Below are 23,257 nucleotides of genomic sequence, written 5' to 3' on the forward strand. Positions count from 1 at the left end.
CAGTGGAGATTATAGTGGACTTTAGGAAGCACACAGCCCCTCTACCCTCCATCATCCTGACTGACACCCCCATCACCACAGTGGACTCTTCTCGCTTCCTGGGAACTACCATCACCCAGGACCTCAAGTGGGAGCCCACCATCACCTCTGTCATCAAAAAGGCCCAGCAGAGGATGTACTTCCTGCGGCAGTTGAAGAAATTCAACTTGCCAGCAAGGACCATGGTGCAGTTCTATACTGCCATCATTGAGTCCATCCTCACCTCCTCCATCACTGTGTGGTACGCTGGAGCCACCACTAGGGACAAACAGAGACTACAGCGCGTTGTGCACTCTGCTGAGAAGGTGATTGGCTGTAACCTCCCATCTCTCCAGGACCTGTACACCTCCAGGACACTGGGGCGTGCAGGTCGGATCACAGCCGACCACTCTCACCCTGGGCACAGACTTTTTGACCCTCTCCCCTCAGGCAGGAGGCTAAGGTCCATACGGACCAGAACCTCCCGCCATAAGAACAGTTTCTTCCCCTCTGCTGTTGGACTCATGAACAATTACCCTAAGACTGTTACCACCACCCTCCACAAACGCTGATGACCCTATGTCTATGCACCTGTCTGACTGCACTGATGTACATATTAGTGGAATATAGTTTACATTCTTTTATCTTTTAATTAGTCTCTGCACTGTATATTTTGTAATTTTGTAATATTGTGCTATAGTTATAGCTCTAATATCTCTGTATATTTGCAATTTGTATACTTGTATATTGTCTTATAGTTTTTATACTTATTTGTTTTTTTCTGTAAGCACGAAGTACCGCAGCAATTTCCTAATGCTGTGAACCTGTTCACCCATATGGCAATAAAAACCTTCTGATTCTGATTCTTCTGATTCTGATCAGACAGGAGGGGGCTTTCAGGGAATACTGTTAAGTCTTCAGTTTCTATGCCATATGTCAGGACAAGATCCAGAGTATGATTAAAGTGGTGGGTGGGCTCCTTTACATTTTGAGAGAAGCCAAGTGAATCTAACTACATACTTATAACTAATTATTGTTTCTGAAGTGGATGCTGTTCACTGTGTTGAAGTAATTCTCCGCTGACAAAGTCTGTGTGAATAACATAAAGTTTGTTACAGAAAAACATTGTCAATACAAATACTGCCAATCGTCTCTATCCCAGAGAATCACAAAGTTTCAGCTAATATACCATAAAACCTCCTTTCTGATGCCCATGTTGCTGACATCTGTTTCCTGATGCACATGACTTCCCCTATACTGGCTGACTCCAGCCCAACACACAGAAAACCCTGTCTCTACATTATCCTTAGCTTTTGGAACTGAACTTACACAGTCAGGAAACTTCTGGCTCTAGGCCTTGTGACCCAGGCTCCTTATCAGTCTTTTCTCAGCCAAACAGAAAAAACACAGAAATTACACACATGTCGTGCACCTGATACCTCACTAATAAAGAGATTTCTTTTGAAACATAGATATCTTACGGTGGTGTTAAGGTGTAAAATACTTTAGTTACGTTTTCATTTTCTAGTGACGTTTAATTCTAGCATGAAGTATGATGAATATGTTCCTGTAAAAAAGTCACCAGGACTAATGATGCTCTGGATTTAAATGATGATCATTTATGGGACCTTTGATCGGGAAAGTGTTTTACATCTCATGTTTGAAAGCGAGCGGTGACAGAAGGAAAGCCGTCTCGTCTGTTCTTCCATTCAGAAACACATGATGTATGTATACTGTATAATCCCCGGTGAGGTGAGGCGAGCCCCGAGCGGGCTCTCGCTTCTAGTGTCAAGCGCGCGGCTGGAGCCGGGCGTGACCCGCTGCGGGCACAGTGACAGGTTGGACTGGCGCGGGACACCTGCCACACTGAAACGCAGGTGTCCTAAGGCGAGCTCAGGGAGGACCGGAATGCCTCGCGGAGCGGAAAGGCAAAAGCTCGTTTGATTTTGATTTTCAGTGTGAAAGCGGGGCCTCACGATCCTTCTGACTTTGGGGGTTTTAAGCCGCAGGTGTCAGAAAAGTTACCACAGGGAGACCTGACCTGTGGCGAAGCGTTCACAGCGACGTCGCTTTTCTCCTTCGGCTCTTCATATCACTGTGAAGCAGAATTGGATTGTTCAGCCACTAATAGGGAGCATGAGCGGGTTTAATTCAATTCAATTCAAATTTTTTTATTTTTTTATTTTTTTTTACGCACGAAACATTCGAATGAAATTTACGCGTCCGGTGCGTAAAGGCCTTCGGTCTGAGTCCTGCCTGATGCCGAAGCGCTGTGGAGCTTCGCTGCCGGCCCTCCCGGGCATAATCAAAGTTAGAGATCCACGGATCAGAGTAACAGTGTGCGGTGTCTTACAAAAGTCCTCCTTCCATTCAGCGGTTTTAGTTTTTTAAACCTTTAGGTCCCCCTGAATAAATCTCAAATACGTTTTAGTTAAGTGGCGTAAAAATAAAACGAACCTCTAATAAAAAAATACGGAACACCTGTTCTGAACTGTTCTCTTACTGTTGGCTGATATCACCCGTAAAATTGGAATGAAAGAAATTGAAACCACTCACACTGAAACCAACAAAAAATTAAACTGAACTGAAAGTTAAATTAAAATTAATTAAAAATTAATTAAAGCTAAAGCCGCTGTAATAACTGACACAGATGGTGAGTAAGAGCATGAAGAGCAGTTGTGTCACCAAACAGGTGATCACTGTGAGAAAACTATCATTCCACCTGCTTTAGCCCCCAGAACCAAGCTGCTGATGACTCTGAAATAATCCAGAATTTCCTCCTTTTCCTGCTGTGTTATTACATTAACTCTTCCTTTAAAGGAAATGAGTGTTTTAACCCTGTGAGCCGTACCTGATGCAGGTGAGCGCAGTGAGTGGGGCTCTTACCTTGGGTCAGGATCATCAGCACAGCAGCCAAACAGATCACTTTGTAGAAAGCCATGACTGGAATAGCTAAACTGCCAGACCTGCTGCAGCATAAATAACCTTCCTCTCTCCTCCCCCTCTCAGAACACACCTCAAACACCTGTACGACAGGCCCCACACCTCACTGCATGTCGCCTCATCCACCTCACATCAGACGTTTCACTCTAAACAAGTATTTCAGCTTTCAGGCAGAAATGTTGAACTTTTTTATTTATAAGCAACTTTTCTGGGATTAATCATGAATTTTACTTCAGGAAACCAAAACCTGCTGTGCTGTGTTTACCTGAGGACCTGTTCTCAGATATATTTGTCTTCAGTTTTCTCACAGAAACATTTCCCAATAGAAGAACTTCATTTACGTGAGAGTCTCCAGGTCAGGTAGTTCTGCATATAGGAAAACTTGTTTAAAGAAAGCCTCAATTGAAGGCGTCTTGATGCAATAATATTTATGCAAATATATTTCTGATATCAGAGGGCAGAGAGATTATACCTGTTCACCAACAAGAGACGAGAACGTCATAAACATTTTGGTTACTTCATTAAAGGAGACATATCATGCAAAATCCACTTTCTTAGCCCTTAAATACATTTTGTTGTGTACTTTGAGTTTGTAGCAGTGCAGGAAATTTAAATGTATTCTCTCCCGGTACTGCGTAGATATCTTTATGTTCTTTTTGAGTCATAATTTTCAGTCTGTTTAGTTTTCTTTATTCCCTGTTACATTTTTTTGTCTATGACGTCACAGTATTTGCTGTGGAACTGCTAAACAAGGACATGGACTTCCAGCTTACAATCTTGTGAACCTCCCATTTTTTTCTTGCAGGGATTTTGTAGTCCAAGTTCAGTTATGCCGAAGTTGCAAGTAGACAAGTCAGAATGTTTGTTTGGTGAGCCAGACTTTCTTGCCATTTTTAAAGTGCTCTTGACCAACAGTTGTTCGGCCTTCCCAGCTTTTCTGTGGCTGCCTTTTCCACTTATTTTCAGTCCAGTCCATGGACATGACCACTTTTTTGCCACTTACTAACCTATGACTTATTCAAGCACTAAACATGATCCTGGGTGGGGGGAGCTCAGTGGGTGAGGAGGCAAATATGTAAGCCACATGGATGGAATGCAGCAGGCCTCCATATGCATCCAACCTTTGGACCTTTGCAGTGTGTCTTCCTCTATCTCTGTGCAAAATGGCAATAAAATAAAACAGAGTCTACTGATGGACTAGCAACCTCACTTTATTCTTTTTTTAATGGAGAATTTCATTATTTCCACCATTAGTGGATAAATCTGAGAAATGTTTTCAGAAAACTGCTTTAATGTTTCCAGTTTAACTGTTTTTAATCTGATCTAAGATCAGCTTCACTGACAGATAACAGTTCCCTGACAGCCACAGCAGAGAAGTTTCACTGAGTCACTGTTAAAGGTCAGTCATAGTTTTATGTTCTCAGAAATGTCTCAGCTTTATAAGTTTTAAATATTTCGGTGCAGTTTGGGAGGATGAGACATTTTAACTAAAGAATGCCGATCCTGTCAGGAAAGTGAATCCATTATGAATGGATCTGGGAAATAACTGGAGCCTGAACTGGATCTGGACCTTATCCGGTCTGAATCCCTGATCCTGATCCGTTTGGATCCTCCTGCTGTGCTGGTGGACTCGGACACGGTTTGCTGATCCGTTATAGAGCCGATGATCAATGATTTAGGTGATTTTCAGTGGAAATATTTTAAATCCATTTAGTTCAGTTTTAAAGTCTTCAAATCATTTCAGCCTCATCTTCACTCAAACATTCCCATCATCTCCAGGATCAGACATTTTTCCATCAGTGAGCTTTTCCAACACGACCAATGATGGATCATTGATCACTGATCAGTGTGTTCTGTGTCAGCAGCTTCATCCAGATCAGTGTGATGTAACAGTGATGCTGCAGTAACTACAGTAAATGTTTCAGAGGAACTGACTGACAGTCTGACAGCTGCAGCTGCCTCATTATAAATGCGTGACATCATCGCTGTCTCCGTCCTTACAGCCTGTTGACGAGTGAACGACTGTAAAAGCTTCATGTTACAAAATAACAAACTAACGTCTAACTGGGATTTCAGAGCTTGTAGAAACATAAACGTCTGCAGATGAATTCACTCCTCTGACACTCTGACAGCCACTTTATGAAGGAGGAAATGAATGGGAGGGTCAGACAGGTGGTTCAGGTGCAGCAGGAGGGGCGGAGTCAGAGAGACACTCAGAGGTTGTTGGATAAAACCTGCCAGGTGAGGGTCACAGAGTCTGTCACCATGGTAACTGACTCAGAGTTGGGGATAGCTCTTTCTGGAACTGAAAAACCTGAGTTTTCAGAATTTAGGGTTACAAACCAGAGTTGGAGCTAAACCTGCTTCCTGGATTAGGGCCGTAGGCCGTGTGCGTCATGTTAACCTGTGCTCCCCCCCCTGCATGATTAGTGTGACCACCTGTTCTCTCCAGCTGTCTCTTGTTTTCTCATTTACCCACGTGTACTTATTTTCTGCATTTGCCTTTGTCGAGTCCTAGTCGTATGTTCCCTCTGTGTGAGTTTAGTATCAAGTGTCAATTTATTCAGCAAATAAAGCTGTTTCACCTCCAGAGTCCAATCCTGAGGGATCGGGAATGTCTTTTGTCCTGTCTCTCTCCCCCTCAGCAGATGGCCCCCCCTCCCTGAGCCTGGTTCTGCTGGAGGTTTCTTCCTGTTAAAGGGAGTTTTTCCTTCCCACTGTCACCAAGTGCTGCTCATAGGGGGTCGTTTTGACTGTTGTTTTTTTTTTCTGCTTATTGTGATTTGGCACTACATAAATACAATTGAATTGAATTGCCTGTGTCAGTGTTTCATGACAGAAACTGTTTCAAATTAAATTGATCAGAATATTCAAAAAGATCTGCTGAAGACACAGGCCTGCATGTTTTTCTTCTGGAAAGAGAAAATGTGTCTAAAACCAGAGTAAAAGTTTTGCAATTGTGTCCTCAAAGTGCTGAGTCAGCTGATTAGAGTCTGTGCCAAGTTTGAAGTGGACTGGCAGCACTGACGAGGGTTCAGGTGTTGTAAAGGTTTGTGATGAGGACAATGTGGCCGTACCAGGAAGCTTTCAGGTGAAAAAAAGATCTCTGAATTCGAACCTTTAACCCTGAACCACTCCTCTGTTTTCAGGGAATTCCAGCTGCCTTGAGATCAACACCAACTAAAGCAGAGATTTCACAGTTTGAACATCTGAAATTCGGACCGGAGTTTTTAACCTGTTTTCAGTCGTCCGGGTCTGTCATCTGAGAGTCCTCAGAAATCCTCTGCACAGCTCAATGTTCTCAAAGCATCACACTCACTGAAAACCACTGAAACCGCACATTAGTTTGTCAGCACTCATTTGGAAAAGCAGCGCACAGCATCTGTGTGTTAATCCTACACCTGCTCAGTCTGATCTGTTGTTCACTGAACCTGGTGGATATCGTGCTGTGTTCCAGAGGAGGGATCAAAACTCCAGAAAGGGATCTGAATGTGCTCACTCTGTGGACATGTGTCCTCTTGAAATATCCCAATCATTTACAAGATGGTAGTAAGATCTGATGGACCATGTATGGACTGGAGGGAGCAGCACTGACAAAAAGACAGGAGGCCAAGCTGGAAGCAATGGAGGTGAAGATGTTTGGGTCTTCATTGACCAGGATGGAAAGGATTACAAATGAGTACATCAGAGGGACGGCTCAGGTTTGGACATGTGCAGAGGAGGAAGCGTGGATCATTGTTTTATATCCTCACTGCGTACGACTTTGGACACTACATTCAAGACAGAAAAGAATGAAAATCTGTGGAAAACAGGACAATATTGTCTGTAATGATGACAAATATTCAAATGTGCGCAAGTATTCAGGAAGTCTTTTGGCCATCAGTTCTTTTTGTGCTATAAGATTCACCCAGAGATATAAAGGAAATATCCACCATACATATTCTTGTATCATATGAGTGAAACCGGTTCAGCCTTCATTTATCTACGCTGACAGCAGGACTGGGGGGGAGTGTCAGCAATGAGCCTGCTGCCTGCGCTGAATAAACTGGTCAAACTGGATCTCCCAGAACGAAGAAGCCAATCTCAATGATGTCACACAGTAAATATTTCTGAATCCAGATCATGTCAAAAGTATGTCTCAGTATCTTTTTTTTAATCCTGAGAAGGACTCAAAACAATAGAAACAAATAGAAAACACGTAAGGCTGAATCAGAGGGAAACCGGTGATAAAGCAAAAACGTGCACTGTGCATACACGCTCTAAAGACAGACAGACACCTCACTGATTTCTCTGTAGTTTTACTTTTTGTTCAGGACCTTGGTACTGCAGACAGCAGGAGATGGTACCTGCAGCCCTTCAGGTTGCTCAGGTAGTCGAGCTGTCCAAGATGACTCATCCATACGTGTCATCACAAGATGTGCTAAAACGTACTGAATGAAGATCAAAAAAACTAAGTAACAATGTTACAATTTTCACCTTTTATCCAAATCACAAACGACCTCATTACCTAAACATAAGGCAATAAACTAACTTTATTTATTAAAGTAATTAAGCCCTTAAGTCATTAAAATGTCTAATTATGGCTTTAACTGGACTGAACAAAGTGGGACGATGAGTGGTGGAGGAAAAAAGGTGAAGAACTGACCTGAACTCATCCTTTATCCTCTTGGAGAAGATTTTGCTGATCGACCTTTTTCTCAGCAGGTGCTTTATTTTTTTTATGGCGGAAAATTGATCATTAGACAGGTGTAATTGCTAACACTGATGCAGGTGAGCTGATCCAGGGTCATGGTTGTGATGGTCAGCTGTGTGGCAGGCAGAGTATGGACCCAAACTCGAGACTCGAGAACAGGAATAAACTCAAGTTAAGCTTTATGTGCTGATTGAACAGGATTTGAACAGAGCTGGACGGGGCCAGAAGCACAAACTAGGCAAACCTACTTCAATTAGACGGACGGACGAGTGTCACGGTCCAAGCCGACCATGTGCATGAACAACGATGAGGACCCAAATGCAAGCGAACCTTTATGGTGGCTGATTGCATGAGCACAAAAAAACCCAAGTAAGATACAAAAGTACAGAAAACCTAAACTGGGAACTAACTAAGGAACAGTGGATTTACAGCTTTCAACCTTTTCACTTGATGTTCCTGCAACTGGAGCACATGGGTGTTGGAGGGCTGGGAAACTGGAGGAGCAGGCTGAGACCTCCCCATCTCAAAGCAGGTGAAAAGGTGATTTAATTCTTCCACCGGTGGGGCATTGGCATTTACCATCTCTACTGAGCTCCCTCTGTAATTTGTTAGGTGGTATAGTCCCTGTCACACCTGTCTCAGATTTTTGTCAAACAGATGCTCCTCTGCCTTCCTCTTAAAGTCCCTCTTCGCCGCTTTGATTCCCCTCCTAAGGTTTGCCCTGGCCACGCTATACCATTCTTGGTTGCCCGCCTTAAAGGCAGAGTTTTGGGCTCATACCAGTGTCCGCACTTCTGCTGTCATCCATGGCTTTTCATTTTATACACCCTGATCTGTTTGTCCACTCTCACATTGTCAGTGCAGGTCTTAATGTACGACAATACAGTCTCAGTGTATTCATTTAACTCCAGATGATCAAAGACAGGCCATACCTGTCATGGTCCTGGGCCGTCTGCCCAGTGTTTTGTGTTTAGTTTTATTTTCCCTGAGTTTTGTTATTTTCAGTTTATTTAGATACTCTTGTTCCCTTTGTCCCTGTCTCCCCTGCTTCCATGTTCTTGTCTGTTTTGTCATTTTGTCTTGACCCTGACCTCCTGTGTTTTCATGTTGAGTTTTATTCCTAGTGTTGTGACTAGTCTGCTTCTCTGTCCCGTGTCTGTGAGCCAGTCCCCCATATGTAGTCAGCGTGTACCTTGGTTAGTCACTTCCTGTTTTATTTTGCCGGTCTTGTTTTCCCTGTGCTTTTTAGTTTTGCTTCCCCTGTGTTATTAGTCTCATTTGCTTCACCTGCTGTGCCCTGCTGTTTCCTCTTGCCCTGATTACCTAATGTGTATTTAAGCCCTCAGTGTTCATCTGTTCTTTGTCGTGCCATCATCATCGCTCCCTATTCTGTGCGTCTCCCTGGTCCTCCTCGGTTTTCGTCTAGCTCCCGTCCCAGTGTCAAAAAACAGCAAACATCAAATTTAATGACAATGAAACACGAGGCACTCCTGTGAGACTGGGTTTAGTTTTGGAAACTGATAACAATGAGACACTGTAATGGTTTTTTTTACAGACGTTACTGTTGCAGGATGTCATTTTTTCCTGGAACAAACAATGTTTTTGACATGTGACCACAAACTGGATCTGCCAGTAAGAGAAAAGAGCTCGATAAGGATGTAGGAATTAAATACAGGAGAGTTTACAGGTATGCAAAATTGCATATTCATGTTGGCAGAGCCGGGACTTGAAGATTTTTTTTTTTTAATTCCACAGGTGAAATGAGATGAGAGATAATAAAAGCAGGTTAAGGCTCTGCACATACTCAGTTTTATTCATGACAAACAATATAAAGGCAATAAACCATTAGCTATAGGACTTCCATCACACCACACAATGCTATCACTGTCACTACCTCCACCATGACAGTGATTTTTGCATGGGGGGTTGTTTCCCTGTGCCTCCAGGCCAGGAACAGGTACTGACTGTCTGCACGTAGCTGCCGGCCTTCTTGGAGTTGATAGGTTCACATCATTTTATAAAACATGGAACAAAACACGCAACTCTTATTTTTACTTGCAGCAAGGGGGAACCGTCCTCTGAGCTCACTCCCAACAAAGAGGAAAAGATCTCCGAGGGACGGTCTCCTTCACAGCTGTTTTATTTCACTCACTTCACATGATTAAATCACGTATGTTTACACATGTATGTTTGTGTGTGTGTGTGTGTGTGTGTGTGTGTGTGTGTGTGTGTGTGTGTGTGTGTGTGCCCATCAAGATAAAAGGGACAACAATATAACATAGAAAACAAATTATCAACTTATAAAAACAGAAGCTATGAGAATTCATAGCAGCCAAAATAAAGTTACATACAACATTTCCAACAGTCACTGGGTGGGGCAATGACAATGAGACCTGGAGGAGCGTGACTGGGCTGTGATTAGGAGAAGCAGCCTGCCTGATCTGAACCCAAATGTTTTTTGTTTGTTTGTTTTTTAATGGACTTCTGTGCAAAGCACAGTTTGTCCATAATGAACACCATGTTAGAATGTAACGATGTCCACAAGTGCAAGTGGCACCAGGACACCTTAGGTTGCAGGTCGATGATGGATTTTGTAATTCTATAATCAGATCTGTGGCCATGTGATCTGGACAGTTGGGAGCTGAGCTGTCAACCGATCATCACCTGGTGGTGAGTTGGATCAGTTGGGGGGGGTGCTGGACAGACCTGACACACCTAAACATATAGTGAGGGTGTTCTAGGAACACCTGTCAGAGGCCATCTTCAACTCCCGAACTTCATCTCTGAACCAGATGGTGGACACCAGAGGTGAAGGGACCCATCAAGCTGAAGGAGGAGTCCTATCGGCTTGGTTTGCCTGTGGGACTTTGGAGGCAGCTGACAACAGGATAAAATTCAGGTGTGGGAGGAGTTCAGCAAGGCCGTGGAAATAGACTTTCGGTCTGCCTTGAAGCAATTCTGGCAGAGGAAAGCGATGCTCTACTCACACAGTCCATAGTGCAGGGGAGCTGCTGCTGACTTCAACTGAGAATAGTCAGGCAGTGGAAGGAAGACTTTGAGGACCTCCTTAATCCCACTGACATGCCCTCTGTAGTGAAAGCAGTGTCTGGGGATGAGGGGAATGACTCATCTATCAATGAGGGTGAGGTAACTGAGGAGGTTAAACAACTCCCCGGTGGCAGGGACCCTGAAGCGAATGAGATTCACCCAGAGTGAAGGCTCTGAATGTTATAGGGCTGTCTTGGTTGACACACCTCTGCAATGTCATGTGGAGATCTGGGGTGGGGCCACTGGATTGCCAGACTGGGGTATTGGTCCCCATGTTTAAGAAGGGGGGCTGGAGGATGTGCTCCAAATATTGGGAGATCATACTCCTCAGCCTCCCTGGAAAGGTTTATGCCAGGGTGCTGGAAAGGAGGGTCCATTCATTAGCCAAACCTCGGATCTATTAGCCAAACCTCGGATCCAAGAGGATTGTCAAAAAACTAATTGGACCAGCTTTTTATCCTCTTGAGGGTATTTGAGAGTGCATGGGAGTTTATGTAGCCAGTATACAAGAATAAGATCAAAAATACAAGCTGCAGCAATGAGCTACCTCTGAAGGGTGGCAGGCCTCTCCCTTAGAGATAGGGTGAGGAGTGCAGTCATTTGGGAGGGGCTCAGAAGACAGCCCCTAGTCCTCCACATCAAAAGGAGATAATTGAGGTGGGTCGGGCATCTGACTAGGATGCTTCCTGGGTGTGGTGTTACAGGCATGTCCTACTGGGAGGAGACTCTGGGGCAGACCCAGGATGTGCTGACGCGATCATACCTTTCAGCTGGCCTGGCAAGGTCTCGGTCCCCCCCAGATGAACTGAATAAATCATGAAAATTATCAGGGGCACCCAAACCTTTGCATACCACTGTACACAGGTTCAAATGCTGATTAACACGAAAATTTAATCAGCCAGTCAACAGCTCAGTGCACTTCAGCATGTAAACATGATTGAGAAAAGATGCTTCATAGCATCAGGTTGGGTAAGAAAGGTGAAAGTGATTTTGACCACAGCATGGTTGTTGGTCTGAGCGTTTCAGAAACTGCTGATCTGCTGGGATTTTCCACACAATCATCTCTACAGAATATGAAGAACAGAAATACCCAGTGAGCAGCAGCTCTCTGGGAGAAAATGTCTTGTTGATGTCAAAGGTCAGAGGAGAATGGAGAGACTGCAACCAGCTGATAGGAAGGTAACAGTAACTAAAATAAGCACTTGTTACAACTAAGATGTGCAGAAGTGCATCTCTGAATACACAAATCATCATATCTCGAAGCTGATGGGCTACAGTAGAAGAAGACCACTGGGTGCCACGCCTGTCAGCTGAGAACAGGAAACTGAGGCTACAATTCACACAGACTCACCAAAACTGGAGAATAGAAGACTGTAGAAATGTTTCCTGGTCTGATGAGTCTCACTTTCAACAGTCAGATGGTGTGGTCAGAATTTGAAATGAACATGAAAGCATGGATCCATCCTGCCTTGTATCAGTGTTCAGGCCTACCTGACCACGTCCATCGCTTTATGACCACAGCACACCCATCTTCTGATTGCTGCTTCCAGCAGGGTGGTGCACCATGTCACAAACTGGATTATTGAACATGACAATGAGTTCACTGTACTCAAATGGGCTCCGCAGTCACCAATTCTCAAGTACCCCCCACAGGGAGCAAGAAGTCCGAATACGCCCAATGAAAGTACCAAACCCTGATAAGTGGGAGGGTTGTGTCAGGAAGAACATCCAGTGTAAAATCTTGGTAAAATAGATATGCAGATCATCAAGAACGAGGCTTCCTAATTGGAACCATCAGGGCCTGAGTTAACGACCAGCTCAGGTACTGTTGGCTAACAGGGTGCTGATATCTCTAAAACTAGAGGAATCACATCACAACAATGAAGATGGATGGATTTTTTTTTTTTTTTTTGGGGGGGGGGGGGGGGGGGGCATTTTTTCATTTATAAAATGTTTTTTATTCATTTACCCTCCAAATTTAATCATTTTCTTCACTAGTGCAGTTCAGCAGTTTTGCTAAGTGCTAAATATTGTGGCCCAGATACGAGGTAGATGAGAGGTGAGCTGATCATTCTCAATGTGTTTCTGAGAGCTCCAAAATATACTTTTTAAATCAGATCAATAAAGACTGCAGAATATTTCTTGACAGTGAATTAGTTCAGTCTTGTGTGCAGTGCAATCAGCGATATGTTTTTGACTGTAAGGTTACAATCAATAATCAGTTCTATACTGAGAATGTAGAAAAACTTTCTTCATTAAGAAAAAATGCTAAAATAAAAAGATTTCACAACTTTCATCACTGCATTAATGTAAATACATAGATGTATGTGAGTAACTATATGTAACTATAAACATAACTATAAACAAGCTTTGAAAAATCATTAAGAGCCTGTTTTACTACATTTCATGTTCAGTGCAAATTCTTCATTTTTACACCTTAAACAATTTGCAAACCAGGCCACAGATTCATCAGGATCAAATGGGAAGTTGGGTCATTTTCTCAAAGACTTCTATGTAACCAGAAGCCATTTTGTAACCAGAGGAGTCGCCCCCTGCTGGCCACAGCTTTAAGTCTCAAAGTCGAGGTTCGTTCACATTAATTCGTGTGCATCACATCATGTAAATCAAGTCAGACTTGGAGACATAAGGTGAGGTTGAAGAGATGGACGAAGACAAAGACGAGGGAGTGAGCAGGAGGGCCCCTATTGGTGTGTGATACAGTTGTGGGTGTAAAGGTTGTGGTGGTGTTGGTGGTCATACTGGTGGAGGCTGGAGACAAGAGCATTCCCAACATCTCGGTCAGGAAGTTCTTAAAGCTGCTCACTCTGGTGAAGCTCATCACTGCAGTCTCTCGTCTTTTCCTGGCAGAGGTGCTTTGACCTGTTAGCACGGCCACCTGGAACCAAGAGCCGTCCTGCTTACACATCAGCGGGCCGCCAGAATCGCCCTGAACAAACAGACGGGAAGGTTGAGACAGTATTAGTTCCTGTAATCTTATATTTTCCCAAGACTTATAGGAAGAGTTTGATACACCCTCATTACCAGAAACCTTTGGAACAAAGTTATCATAATTTCCTAAAACTATCCCCCCATCCATCCATTCATCCATCCAACCATCCATTTTCTTCCGCTTATTCGGGGCCGGATCACGGGGGCAACAGTCTAACAGCGAGGCCTCTCCCCAGCCACCTCTAACAGCTCATCCAGACCCCAAGGTGTTCCAGGCCAGCAAAAAGATTTAATCTCTCCAGTGTGTCCTGGGTCTACACTGGGGTATCCTCCGGATAGGGCATGCCCAGGACACCTCACCCAAGAGACGCCCAGGAGGCATCTGTGTCAGATGCCCAAGTCACCTCAGCTGGCTCCTCTTGATCTGGAGGATTAGCGGCTCTACTCTGAGCCCCTCACCCTATCTCTAAGGGAGACACCAGCCACCCGATAGGGCATGCCCAGGCAGAAACACATTTCTGCCTCGAGATACTTAAACTCCTCCCCCTGGGGCAGCAACTTGTCCCTGAGCCGGAGAAGGCACTTCACCCTATTTCGGCTGAGGACCATGGCCTCACACTTAGAGGTGCTGATTCTCATGCCAGCACCTTCACATTCGGCTGTGAACCATTCCACTGGAAACTGGAGGCAACCACCTGATGAAGCCAGCAGGACCACATCATCCGCAAAGAGTAGAGATGAGGTTATGAGGCCACCAAGGCAGAAGCCTTCTGCTACATGGCTACACCTAGGAATTCTGTCCATAAGAATTATGAACAGATTTGGTGACAAAGGACAGCCTGGGAAAAGTCCAACACCCACAGGAAAGGAGTCCAACTTATTGCCAGCTATGTGGACAAACACATTAAACTAAGTGTTAAAAACATTTATTATTATTATTATTATTATTATTATTAATAATAATAATAATAATAAAAAGAAGAAGAACTAGAGTGTGGGATGAACTTATTTTAAAGCATCCTTTCAATTAATTTTAGGTCATCGGGATATAAAAATTGCATTAACAGTCATCAGGTAAAGCTGATACAAGATGACACGTGAGCAGAGAGTAAACAGTAATCCAGTCATTTACCTGCTCCAGAGTAAAAGATCCTGTACAGATGTTCTCACTCGATGATGCATTCCCACAATTTACCACTGAGGTCTGAAACTCCTGCAGTGCTTGTTCAGCTAAAATGATGAAAAATAAGGAAATCACGATGACTGACTAAAAAGAAACTGCAGTGATCTATATGTGTAATCTGGTGCAGAGACTGAGCATCACTCTGTCAGCCTTTATGTTGCTGACTCACCCCCTCCTCTTCCAGGACTCCAGCCGGCTGACCAGCACACCGAGCCCTCGGCAAAGGTTCGTCCGTTGTCCAAGCAGATAGGCTGGATGTAGTCAGTCAGAGTGGGCCTGGCTGATAGATGGAGAATGGCTATGTTGATCCCATTTGACTGACTCAGAGTGATATTTGTCACATTCAGCTTCACCTCAAAGGGGTTGGATCCATTTTGCTTCAGACGACCCAACACGACAGTCCACTCAGATGCTACAGAGGAGCTGTGGGAGGAAAGAAACATCAAAACATCCTCATCAGTTTCAAACAAGAGACTCAGCTTCATGGGATGCAGTTGTTACAGATTTGAACCTGGTAACCTTCATTTTTATTGGGTATTAAGTACATCTTTAATAATAACAAAAAAGACATCCACGCAGAGCAGAGCAACATCCTTGACAGCCGATTTGACATTAAGGCAGGAACAGCATGAAAAGGAGGTGGGTTGCAGAGATTCACTAATCAGTGAACCTCATCATCATCTGTTCAAACTTCAACCTCTGCTTCAACTCACTTTGAGAAACAGTTGGCGTTGCTCAGCACTGAGTCCACGGCCACCAGAGTCCCACCACACACATGACTTCCATTCTTCTGTAGACTCGCCATCCATGGCCACAATCCGGCTGTTGGCAATGAGGTTACCCCTAAAATGCGAGAATTCTTTGGAGCTTGTCCACAGACCACTTCTGAGGTGAAGATCCAGAGTTGGACACAAAGAAATTAAAAGCTTGGACCACTTATTAATGCACAAAATTGGATTTTAAAGAACCTAAATTTCACAGATGCAGTAAAGACCTCAGAATGTGTCTGCAGCTGTTATATTATCAGGAAAGTTCAAAAGGGAAGGCTAAAAGCTACCATGTTAACCTTTTTGAAAAAGTGCTAACATGCAGGGCACTCACGTGGGGCAGTGGTTGTAGGATGGGTGGTGGTGGTTGTAGTGGTGGTTGTCAGTGGTGGCAGTCCTCTGCAGGAGACACTCAGGTCACTGTCAGTCCCAGTGGATGTGAATGTGATGAAGCCCGGCTGGTTGGAGGTGATCTGGCTGTTAATCCAGGTTTGGTACCGGGATACTCTGGCGAAGACTGCTGGGAAATTCGGCTCAGCACAACCTACCCCAAAACTGACGATTCCCGCCTGAATCCAGCGACCGTTCTGCTTGATCACCATTGGACCTCCTGAATCCCCCTTTGAGAGCAGAAACATTTAGTGTTAGCTGAGGAGAAGAATCTTTGCAGAAGGTAAAAGTCTGCCAAACAGGTAAAAATGATCACCTGACAGGAGTCCTTTCCTCCTTGAGTTAACCCAGCACAGACCATGTTGTCAGTGATTGCTACATTTACACTTAGATAGCTGCAGTTACACTGCCTGTTTCCCACAATGGGAACCTCCACCTCCATCAGGGTTTGTGGGGAAGGAGGGAGCACTAAGGGGAGAAAATATCAGTTCAGTTTAATAAACTTCAAACTTCAAAACAAAGTTTAAATCAATGCTGCCTCTCACAGATCAACAGGTGAGACATGGATGAACATTAAATAAAAACACAGTCCTCTCTGTGCAGTCATGTATGCAAAGATGGGGAAATATATGTTTATCTGCTGTGGGTTAATCTGTACTATTCTACTGGCTGACAGTTGGTGGCAGTAATACAGAAAGAAATCTGGAAATGTGCCAGAAATGCTGAGTCGGAAAATGTATAAAAATTTTGATTTAGATTGAAAAAAATTTGTGCTTCCACACTGATTAAATACCTATAATTATTTATCCTTCTTACTAGATTTGAACTGTCCCCACAGATTGGACCTTTCAGGAGAATTTTGCTGCTCTAAATATTTCTGAGATGTCTGAGAACACAGTTGTTTCCTGCATTGTAGTCTTCATTTCTCTGAAAGTAATCAGGTGTCTTTATGACCCACCTCCAAATCCAATATTTCCCCAGCCGGTGACCCAGGTGTTAGTGCCGTTGTAGAAGGTGCTGCCTGAGGCTGCCAGGCAGACGGGAGCAATGTAGTTGGTGAAATTCATGGGTGAGGAGAGCTTCAGGAGGGCGATGTCATTGTCAATGGTATCAGAGTTGTAGCTGGGATGGATGATGGCCTGTGATATTGTCCGTGACACATTATTGGGGTTGGATCCCTCTTGACTCTGAAGGCCCAGATACACAGTCACACTGCTTGCAGTGTAACTGGGATCAAAAACACAAAACAATGCACACTTATTATGATCGTTAGAGGTGATAAAAGATTTATCCTGGGGCCCACACTGGGACCTTTCATAGTCTCTTTATGCCACTAAATTTTCATTACACACCGTTGAAAGCAGTGAGCAGCACACAGCACCCACTGATTGTTAATGAGGGATCCTCCACAGAAATGGCTCCCAGATCTTTGCAGACTGACCTGCCAGGGCCAGCTGCCAGGAGGGGCGTCCTGTCCTCCTACAATCCTGGTGTTCAGACTCGGCTGACCGCAAACTGACAGACATTAAAACACAGAGTGAGCATCACTGCATGACCTGTAAACTCTCAGCATTACAAACTGCTGAGTGAGGACACAGTGATCCTGGGAGTAACAGCAGGAAAACCACTCTGATTTCAGGAATTCACTGCTCCTTTACATTCTTTTACTTTGTGTCAAGAGTTGAAACAAAACTTTAAAGATTTCTGTTCTATATAAATGATGTATTTAGAAGAAAAAAATAATTATAAATAATTTTATCTTACCATCCAGCTGTGATTCAGACTCTATAAAAAAAGGGAAAATATTTTTAAAACAACAAATCTCCATTCATCTTTCTGTGGTTAGTTCACTGTCTGTAATAATAGTGGGAAATTGAATATCTGTGGTTAGCTAGAAGCACTGGTCTGAAAAATGAAGCCAATCCTGCAGTTCCTCTAATGTCCAGAAGAGGCTCCAGCAGTGAGTCAGTCCCCACAGACTCCCATGATAAAACTTTACAGCAGAAGTAAAGATGTTTACAGCTGATACAGGGGGGGGGGGGGGGGGGGGGGGGGGTAAGGACTCACCTGTTTTAATTGGATTCTCTTTTATATACAGTCTATTTCAACATGGCAGTCTATGGGGATCGACTCCAGTGGTCACTAGAGGAACTGCAGGTCTTGTTGGTTGTGTTGGTTCCATTTTTCAGCTCTGGTTGTTTATGTGGTGGATCATAATGTGAAACACTCAGATCTCAGTTATTGTTGATCTAGATCAGCCTGCTGTCTCATCAGACTGGTTTTTCCAGCTTCTCTGGACCCTATTCCAGGAAGCATGTTCAACAAACTCTGAGTTTAAGGGGATTAAGAAACTGTGTTTATCTAAAGTGAGTGTGTGTGTGTGTGTGTGTGTGTGTCTCAGAAACAGAAACCATAGAGAAATATGCTGTACACACACACTCCATGTTGTACTATAAAAACTGCTCCTGTATTACTGCAGTACCTGAAACAACATTAAAGGACCACTCTTCTGATTACTTGCTACAAGTAGGCAGTAAGTGTTTGTGAGCTCATCATCAGCTGTGCATTCAGTGTGTTTGTGGTTCATTCAGCTCAGCATAAACACACAATGTCATAAAACATCTTTCAGACATCTCCTCAGATGGATTAAGATTTAAAATCTCTGTTACAAGGAAGTCCTGGTAAAGAATGGGAGCAATAAAAAATGAAGCTGCTGCAGCACTTTCTGATGACAACAATATCTCCCTGGCTCCAGGACTCGATCAATTTAAATACATTTTAAGAAGCATGTAAAGAGAATTTCACTCATGATTAAACTTAATCTGTTAAACTTAAAACATGTATGAATCAGCAAAGGCTTATCTGATGCCATGATATTCAGTCATATAGTTTACTGTTATACTACACGGTCTGACACTTCAGAGGCCATTTTGAAGCACTTAAAGTCTCTTTTTAAAAAAACAAAAAGTACACTATCATTGTTGTAGCATCAATGTTTTGGGTTTTGATTATTATCAGATTTTTATGGATGTTTGTCTCATTTTGAAAGTTTTAAATACTGTATGCGTGTTCCTCCTCTTTTAATGTATTTTATAAGCAAAAAAAACAAGTAATAAAGGAAACACAGTAAGCACTGACCTGAGGTGATTGTCCATTACAGGCACTGCCAGCTTATATATGAACTGTGGTACCTATTCTAGCTTTAAAAACTCTTTGAAGCATTGGTTGAAAACTAACTGGAGGTGTATTGATATGTAGATTACTTTGTGTATTTTGTTAGGGTGTCCTGTCTTTACTGTAATTTTATTTTGTTTGTGTTATATAGGTGATGTTTGTATTATTCTCTGCTCTTTGTTTTGTTGCATGATTACTGCATCGATAGTTCTATCAGTGCTCACTGCTCACACGTTGATTAATGTGCAAAGAAAGAAAGAAAGAAACTACAGTTAGATAAAAACATTTATAATAACAGTTAACATAAAAGCAAAAGGGCGCCTGAGTGGCTCAGTGGTGGACCACATGCTTGTGCTGCGGTGTGGTGCAGGCGGCGTGGGTTCGAGTCCTGGCCTGTCGCCAATTTGCCTGCGTATGTCATATGTTAAAATGCTCTTAAAAACATTTAATGAGACCAGCTCCTTCAGATCAGTTTGTAAGTTGTTTCATGAAGATGGAGCAGCAAACTGAAAGGATTTTTCCCGAGCTCTGTCCAGACTTTAGGTGCTGCCAATAAGATGTAGTCATGGGAGCAGAGGGAGTATCCTCCTGTGGATTACTGATGGATGGATGATAGAAGATAAGAAAGAAGCAAACCCACAACAGCCTTATATAACACCATCCAAACTGAGCATACAACACACAGTGATGTGTCAACTTTTTTAATTGGTGATGAAACACACAGCATGAAGAGCAGTTGTGTCTCTCAGGTGCTTCCCGAACCAAACAGGTGATCATATGTGAGAAAACGATCATTTTACCTTCATTAGCCCCCAGAACCAAGCTGCAGATGGCTCTAAAATAAGCCATGAGTCCTCCTTTCCCTGCTGTGTTCTTACATGCACTCTTCCTTTAAAAATTAGAATTCGCTCCTGAGTGTTTTAACCCTGTACCTGATGCAGGTGTGTGCAGTGAGCGGGGCTCTTACCTTGGGTCAGGATCATCAGCACAGCAGCCACACAGATCACTTTGTAGAAAGCCATGACTGGAACATCTAAACAGCCAGGCCTGCTGCAGCATAAATACCCTTCCTCTCTCCTCCCCCTCTCAGAACACACCTCTCTCAAACTCTTGTACAACAGGCCCAACACCTCACTTCACATCGCCTCATGTTCCTCACATCAGACGCTTCACTCTAAACAGGAATTTCAGCTTTCAGGCAGGAACGCTGAACTTTTTTATTAGTAACTTTTCTAGGATTAATTATGAATTTTACATCAAAGCCTGCTGTGCTGTGTTTACCTGAGGACCTCAGATTTATTTGTCTGTAGTTTTATCACAGAAACATGTCCCAACAGAAGAACTTCATTTATGTAAGAGTCTCCAGGCCAGGTAGTTCAGTTATTTAAAAAAAATGCTTCAACTAGAGGTGTCTTTATGCAAAGTATCACCTTTAATAACAGTCTGCACAGTGGCTTTGCAGTCAGATGTCATATTAAAATAACAGGCATATACTAAAAATAAAAGAATAAACTTTTTTAAAAATTCAAGCATTAAACATGATCGTGGGCAGGGGTGGCTCAGTAGGTGAGCAGGTGACCAAGTACGCCACATGAATGTGATGCTGTCAGCCCACGTTTGCGTCTGACCCATGGCCCTTTGCTGCCTGGCTTCCTCTATCTCTCTCTGCATCGTTCACTGTACAATAAAGCTAAAAATAAATAAATAAATCTTTAAAAAAAGAGCTCCGAACTCATGGGATGAACCAGGGTTGTGTCTACACAAAACAGACAACTTAGCAAAGAACTGATTTGAAATTGTATCTTTAGGCACTTTGTTACTAGCAGCATTTCACAAAAACACATTTGTTCCCATTTCTTTGTTGAATCTACTAAAAAATGCCAAAAATAACAGTTTGGCAGACATAATAGGCACCAACAAGATGATGTCAAAGAGCTGTGTGGTGTGCGGTGTATCCTTAAAAATTTTGAAAAAGACTGGATTAGTGCAAGACAAAAGACAAAGTGGCAGACCTAAAAATGATCTACAGCAGGTGCACAGTAAGAAACAAGACTAGAGGTGTTCCCCATGTTCACAGATGTTTATTTCTATATTTCAGGCACGCTAATATCTACTGTAGACATAATCATCACCATGAATCCAGGTTAGTAAAAGCACTGTAAGCCTGTGGGAGTACCCAGTGCTCTGTGTTTTGTCCCCAGGGCAGCTGTTTTACTCTGCCCTATAGTGACTAACAAGGGGCCACATAAGAAACTGAGAGTTTTGTGGAGGGCCACACCAATGAACTGAACTCACTTCTGCTCAGTATTAATTTTAATTTTTTAAAAACTGCCACTGGCAATGAAAATGTGAAACGATCATAGTAAAAACATGAACATTTGATCCATCCAGCCGTCGGTCAGTCCATTTTCCTTCAATTTTCCAGGGGCAGCTGTCTAAGCAGAGAAGCCCAGACCTCCCTCTCCCTACCCAGCTCATCCGGGGAACCCCAAGGTGTTCCCAGGTCAGCTGAGAGATTTAATCACTCCAGTGTGTCCTGGGTCTGCCTTGGAGCATCCTCCTGGTAGGGCATGCCAGAAACACCTCACCCAAGAGGCTCCTGGGGGGCATCCTAGTCAGATGCTCGAACCACCTCAGTTGGTTCCTTTTCATGTTGAGGAGCAGCGGCTCTACTTTGAGCCCCTCCCAAATGACTGCACTCCTCACCCTATCTCTAAGGGAGAGCCCAGCCACCCTTCGGATCAAGCTCATTTCTGCTGCATGTATTCGCCATCTCATTCTTTCGATCACCATCCAAAATTCGTTCCAGTGCGACCTGGAGGCCACCACCTGATGAAGCCAACAGGACCGCATCCTCCGCAACAAGCAGAGATGAGATTCTGAGGCCAGAAGCCTTCTGCCACTTAGCTATGCCTACAAATTCTGGCCATAACAGTTATGAACAGAATCGGTAACAAAGGGCAGCCCTGGCAGAGTCCAACACCCACAGGAAATGAGCCTGACTGTTTGTCGGCAATACAGACCAAGCTTTCGCTGCACTTGTACAGGGACTGAATGGCCCGCAACAATGGGCCAGACACCCCATACTCCCACAGCACCCCCCACAGGACACCATGAGGGACGCTGTGGGAGCCATATTGGTTTTTTTTTTCTTCCCCGATTATTTACTCTGTTGTGCTGCCAGGTGTGGGCGTGGTTACATTTTATTTGTGGGTGGCACTTCGAGGTGTGGTGGTGGTACTAATTTGAGTGCTTGCAGGTGCACAGCAGAGCTGGATCTTGTGCGGGGTGAGCGTGAGTGATTAACTTTTCTGTTGACCATTTAACACCTTTGTTGGAAATGCCATTGCACGGTGATGTGAAATGCAATCAACAAAAGTAAGTGTTTGCTTTCTTAAAACTGTGAGATTGAGCAATAAAGTCTCTAATGAATGATCAGAAAGAACGCGTCTTCAGTATACACTCGCGTCTTAGCCTGCTGCGGCATTTGGTAAAAGGTTGGATAATATACGTCGCAATAGATGCAGTCAAATGATTTCTCCAAGTCCACAAAGCACATGTAGATTGGATGGGCACCCGTACTCAAATATCCTCGAGGTGATGAAGAGCTGGTCCAGCGTTCCAGGATGAAAAATTGTTCCTCTTGAATATGAGGTTTGAAAATCCTGGTGAGAATCAGGCTGAGCTTTTGGGAAAAGGCTCTGATCACCTTGCCAGATACTCCATCTTCCTTTCTTTCTTCCTGTAACACACTGACCAGTGGTAGCTGTCACAATTTCGTCAAGCACCTGTGTTTGATGTCTGATTCTCATTCTTAGAGATAAATCTGTTTTTGGTTTTTTGACAGATGAACAAAATACGTCTGAAAATATTCAGTAATGATCAGAGACAGCAGCATCTGGAACATCTGTGACTGTGACATCAAGGCCTTTGGAAAAAACAGATCAAACATGGGACTTTTTGCATTGGTGGGTCCATAACATGCTGCTTAAGATCAAAATATTCTAATAAACTGAGGAGAGTGCAAAAGGATCTTAAATACAAGATCCAGAGAGGCAAAGAAAGCTTCAGAAAGAAGATGGAGGAACAGTT

General features: G+C 43.5%; 1 protein-coding gene across 2 annotated transcripts in view; it reads right to left on the bottom strand.

Moving 5' to 3' along the window:
* LOC115785062 (transmembrane protease serine 9-like) overlaps positions 1 to 23,257 on the bottom strand; it is a 64,761-nt gene that overhangs the window by 13,228 nt on the left and 28,276 nt on the right. Inside the window, exon 1 of one of the 2 annotated variants that reach the window (XM_030736512.1) lies at positions 2,905 to 2,956. The exons of the other annotated variant lie outside the window; for it this stretch is intronic. Coding sequence (XP_030592372.1) covers positions 2,905 to 2,920 — 16 coding nt within the window. The 5' untranslated portion in view covers positions 2,921 to 2,956. Of the gene's footprint in view, positions 1 to 2,904; positions 2,957 to 23,257 lie in introns of those variants that run through there. 2 annotated transcript variants of the gene reach the window in all.

Source organism: Archocentrus centrarchus, chromosome 8 (genome assembly GCF_007364275.1).
Source record: "Archocentrus centrarchus isolate MPI-CPG fArcCen1 chromosome 8, fArcCen1, whole genome shotgun sequence".
In the NCBI taxonomy this organism is placed as follows: Eukaryota; Metazoa; Chordata; class Actinopteri; order Cichliformes; family Cichlidae; genus Archocentrus; species Archocentrus centrarchus.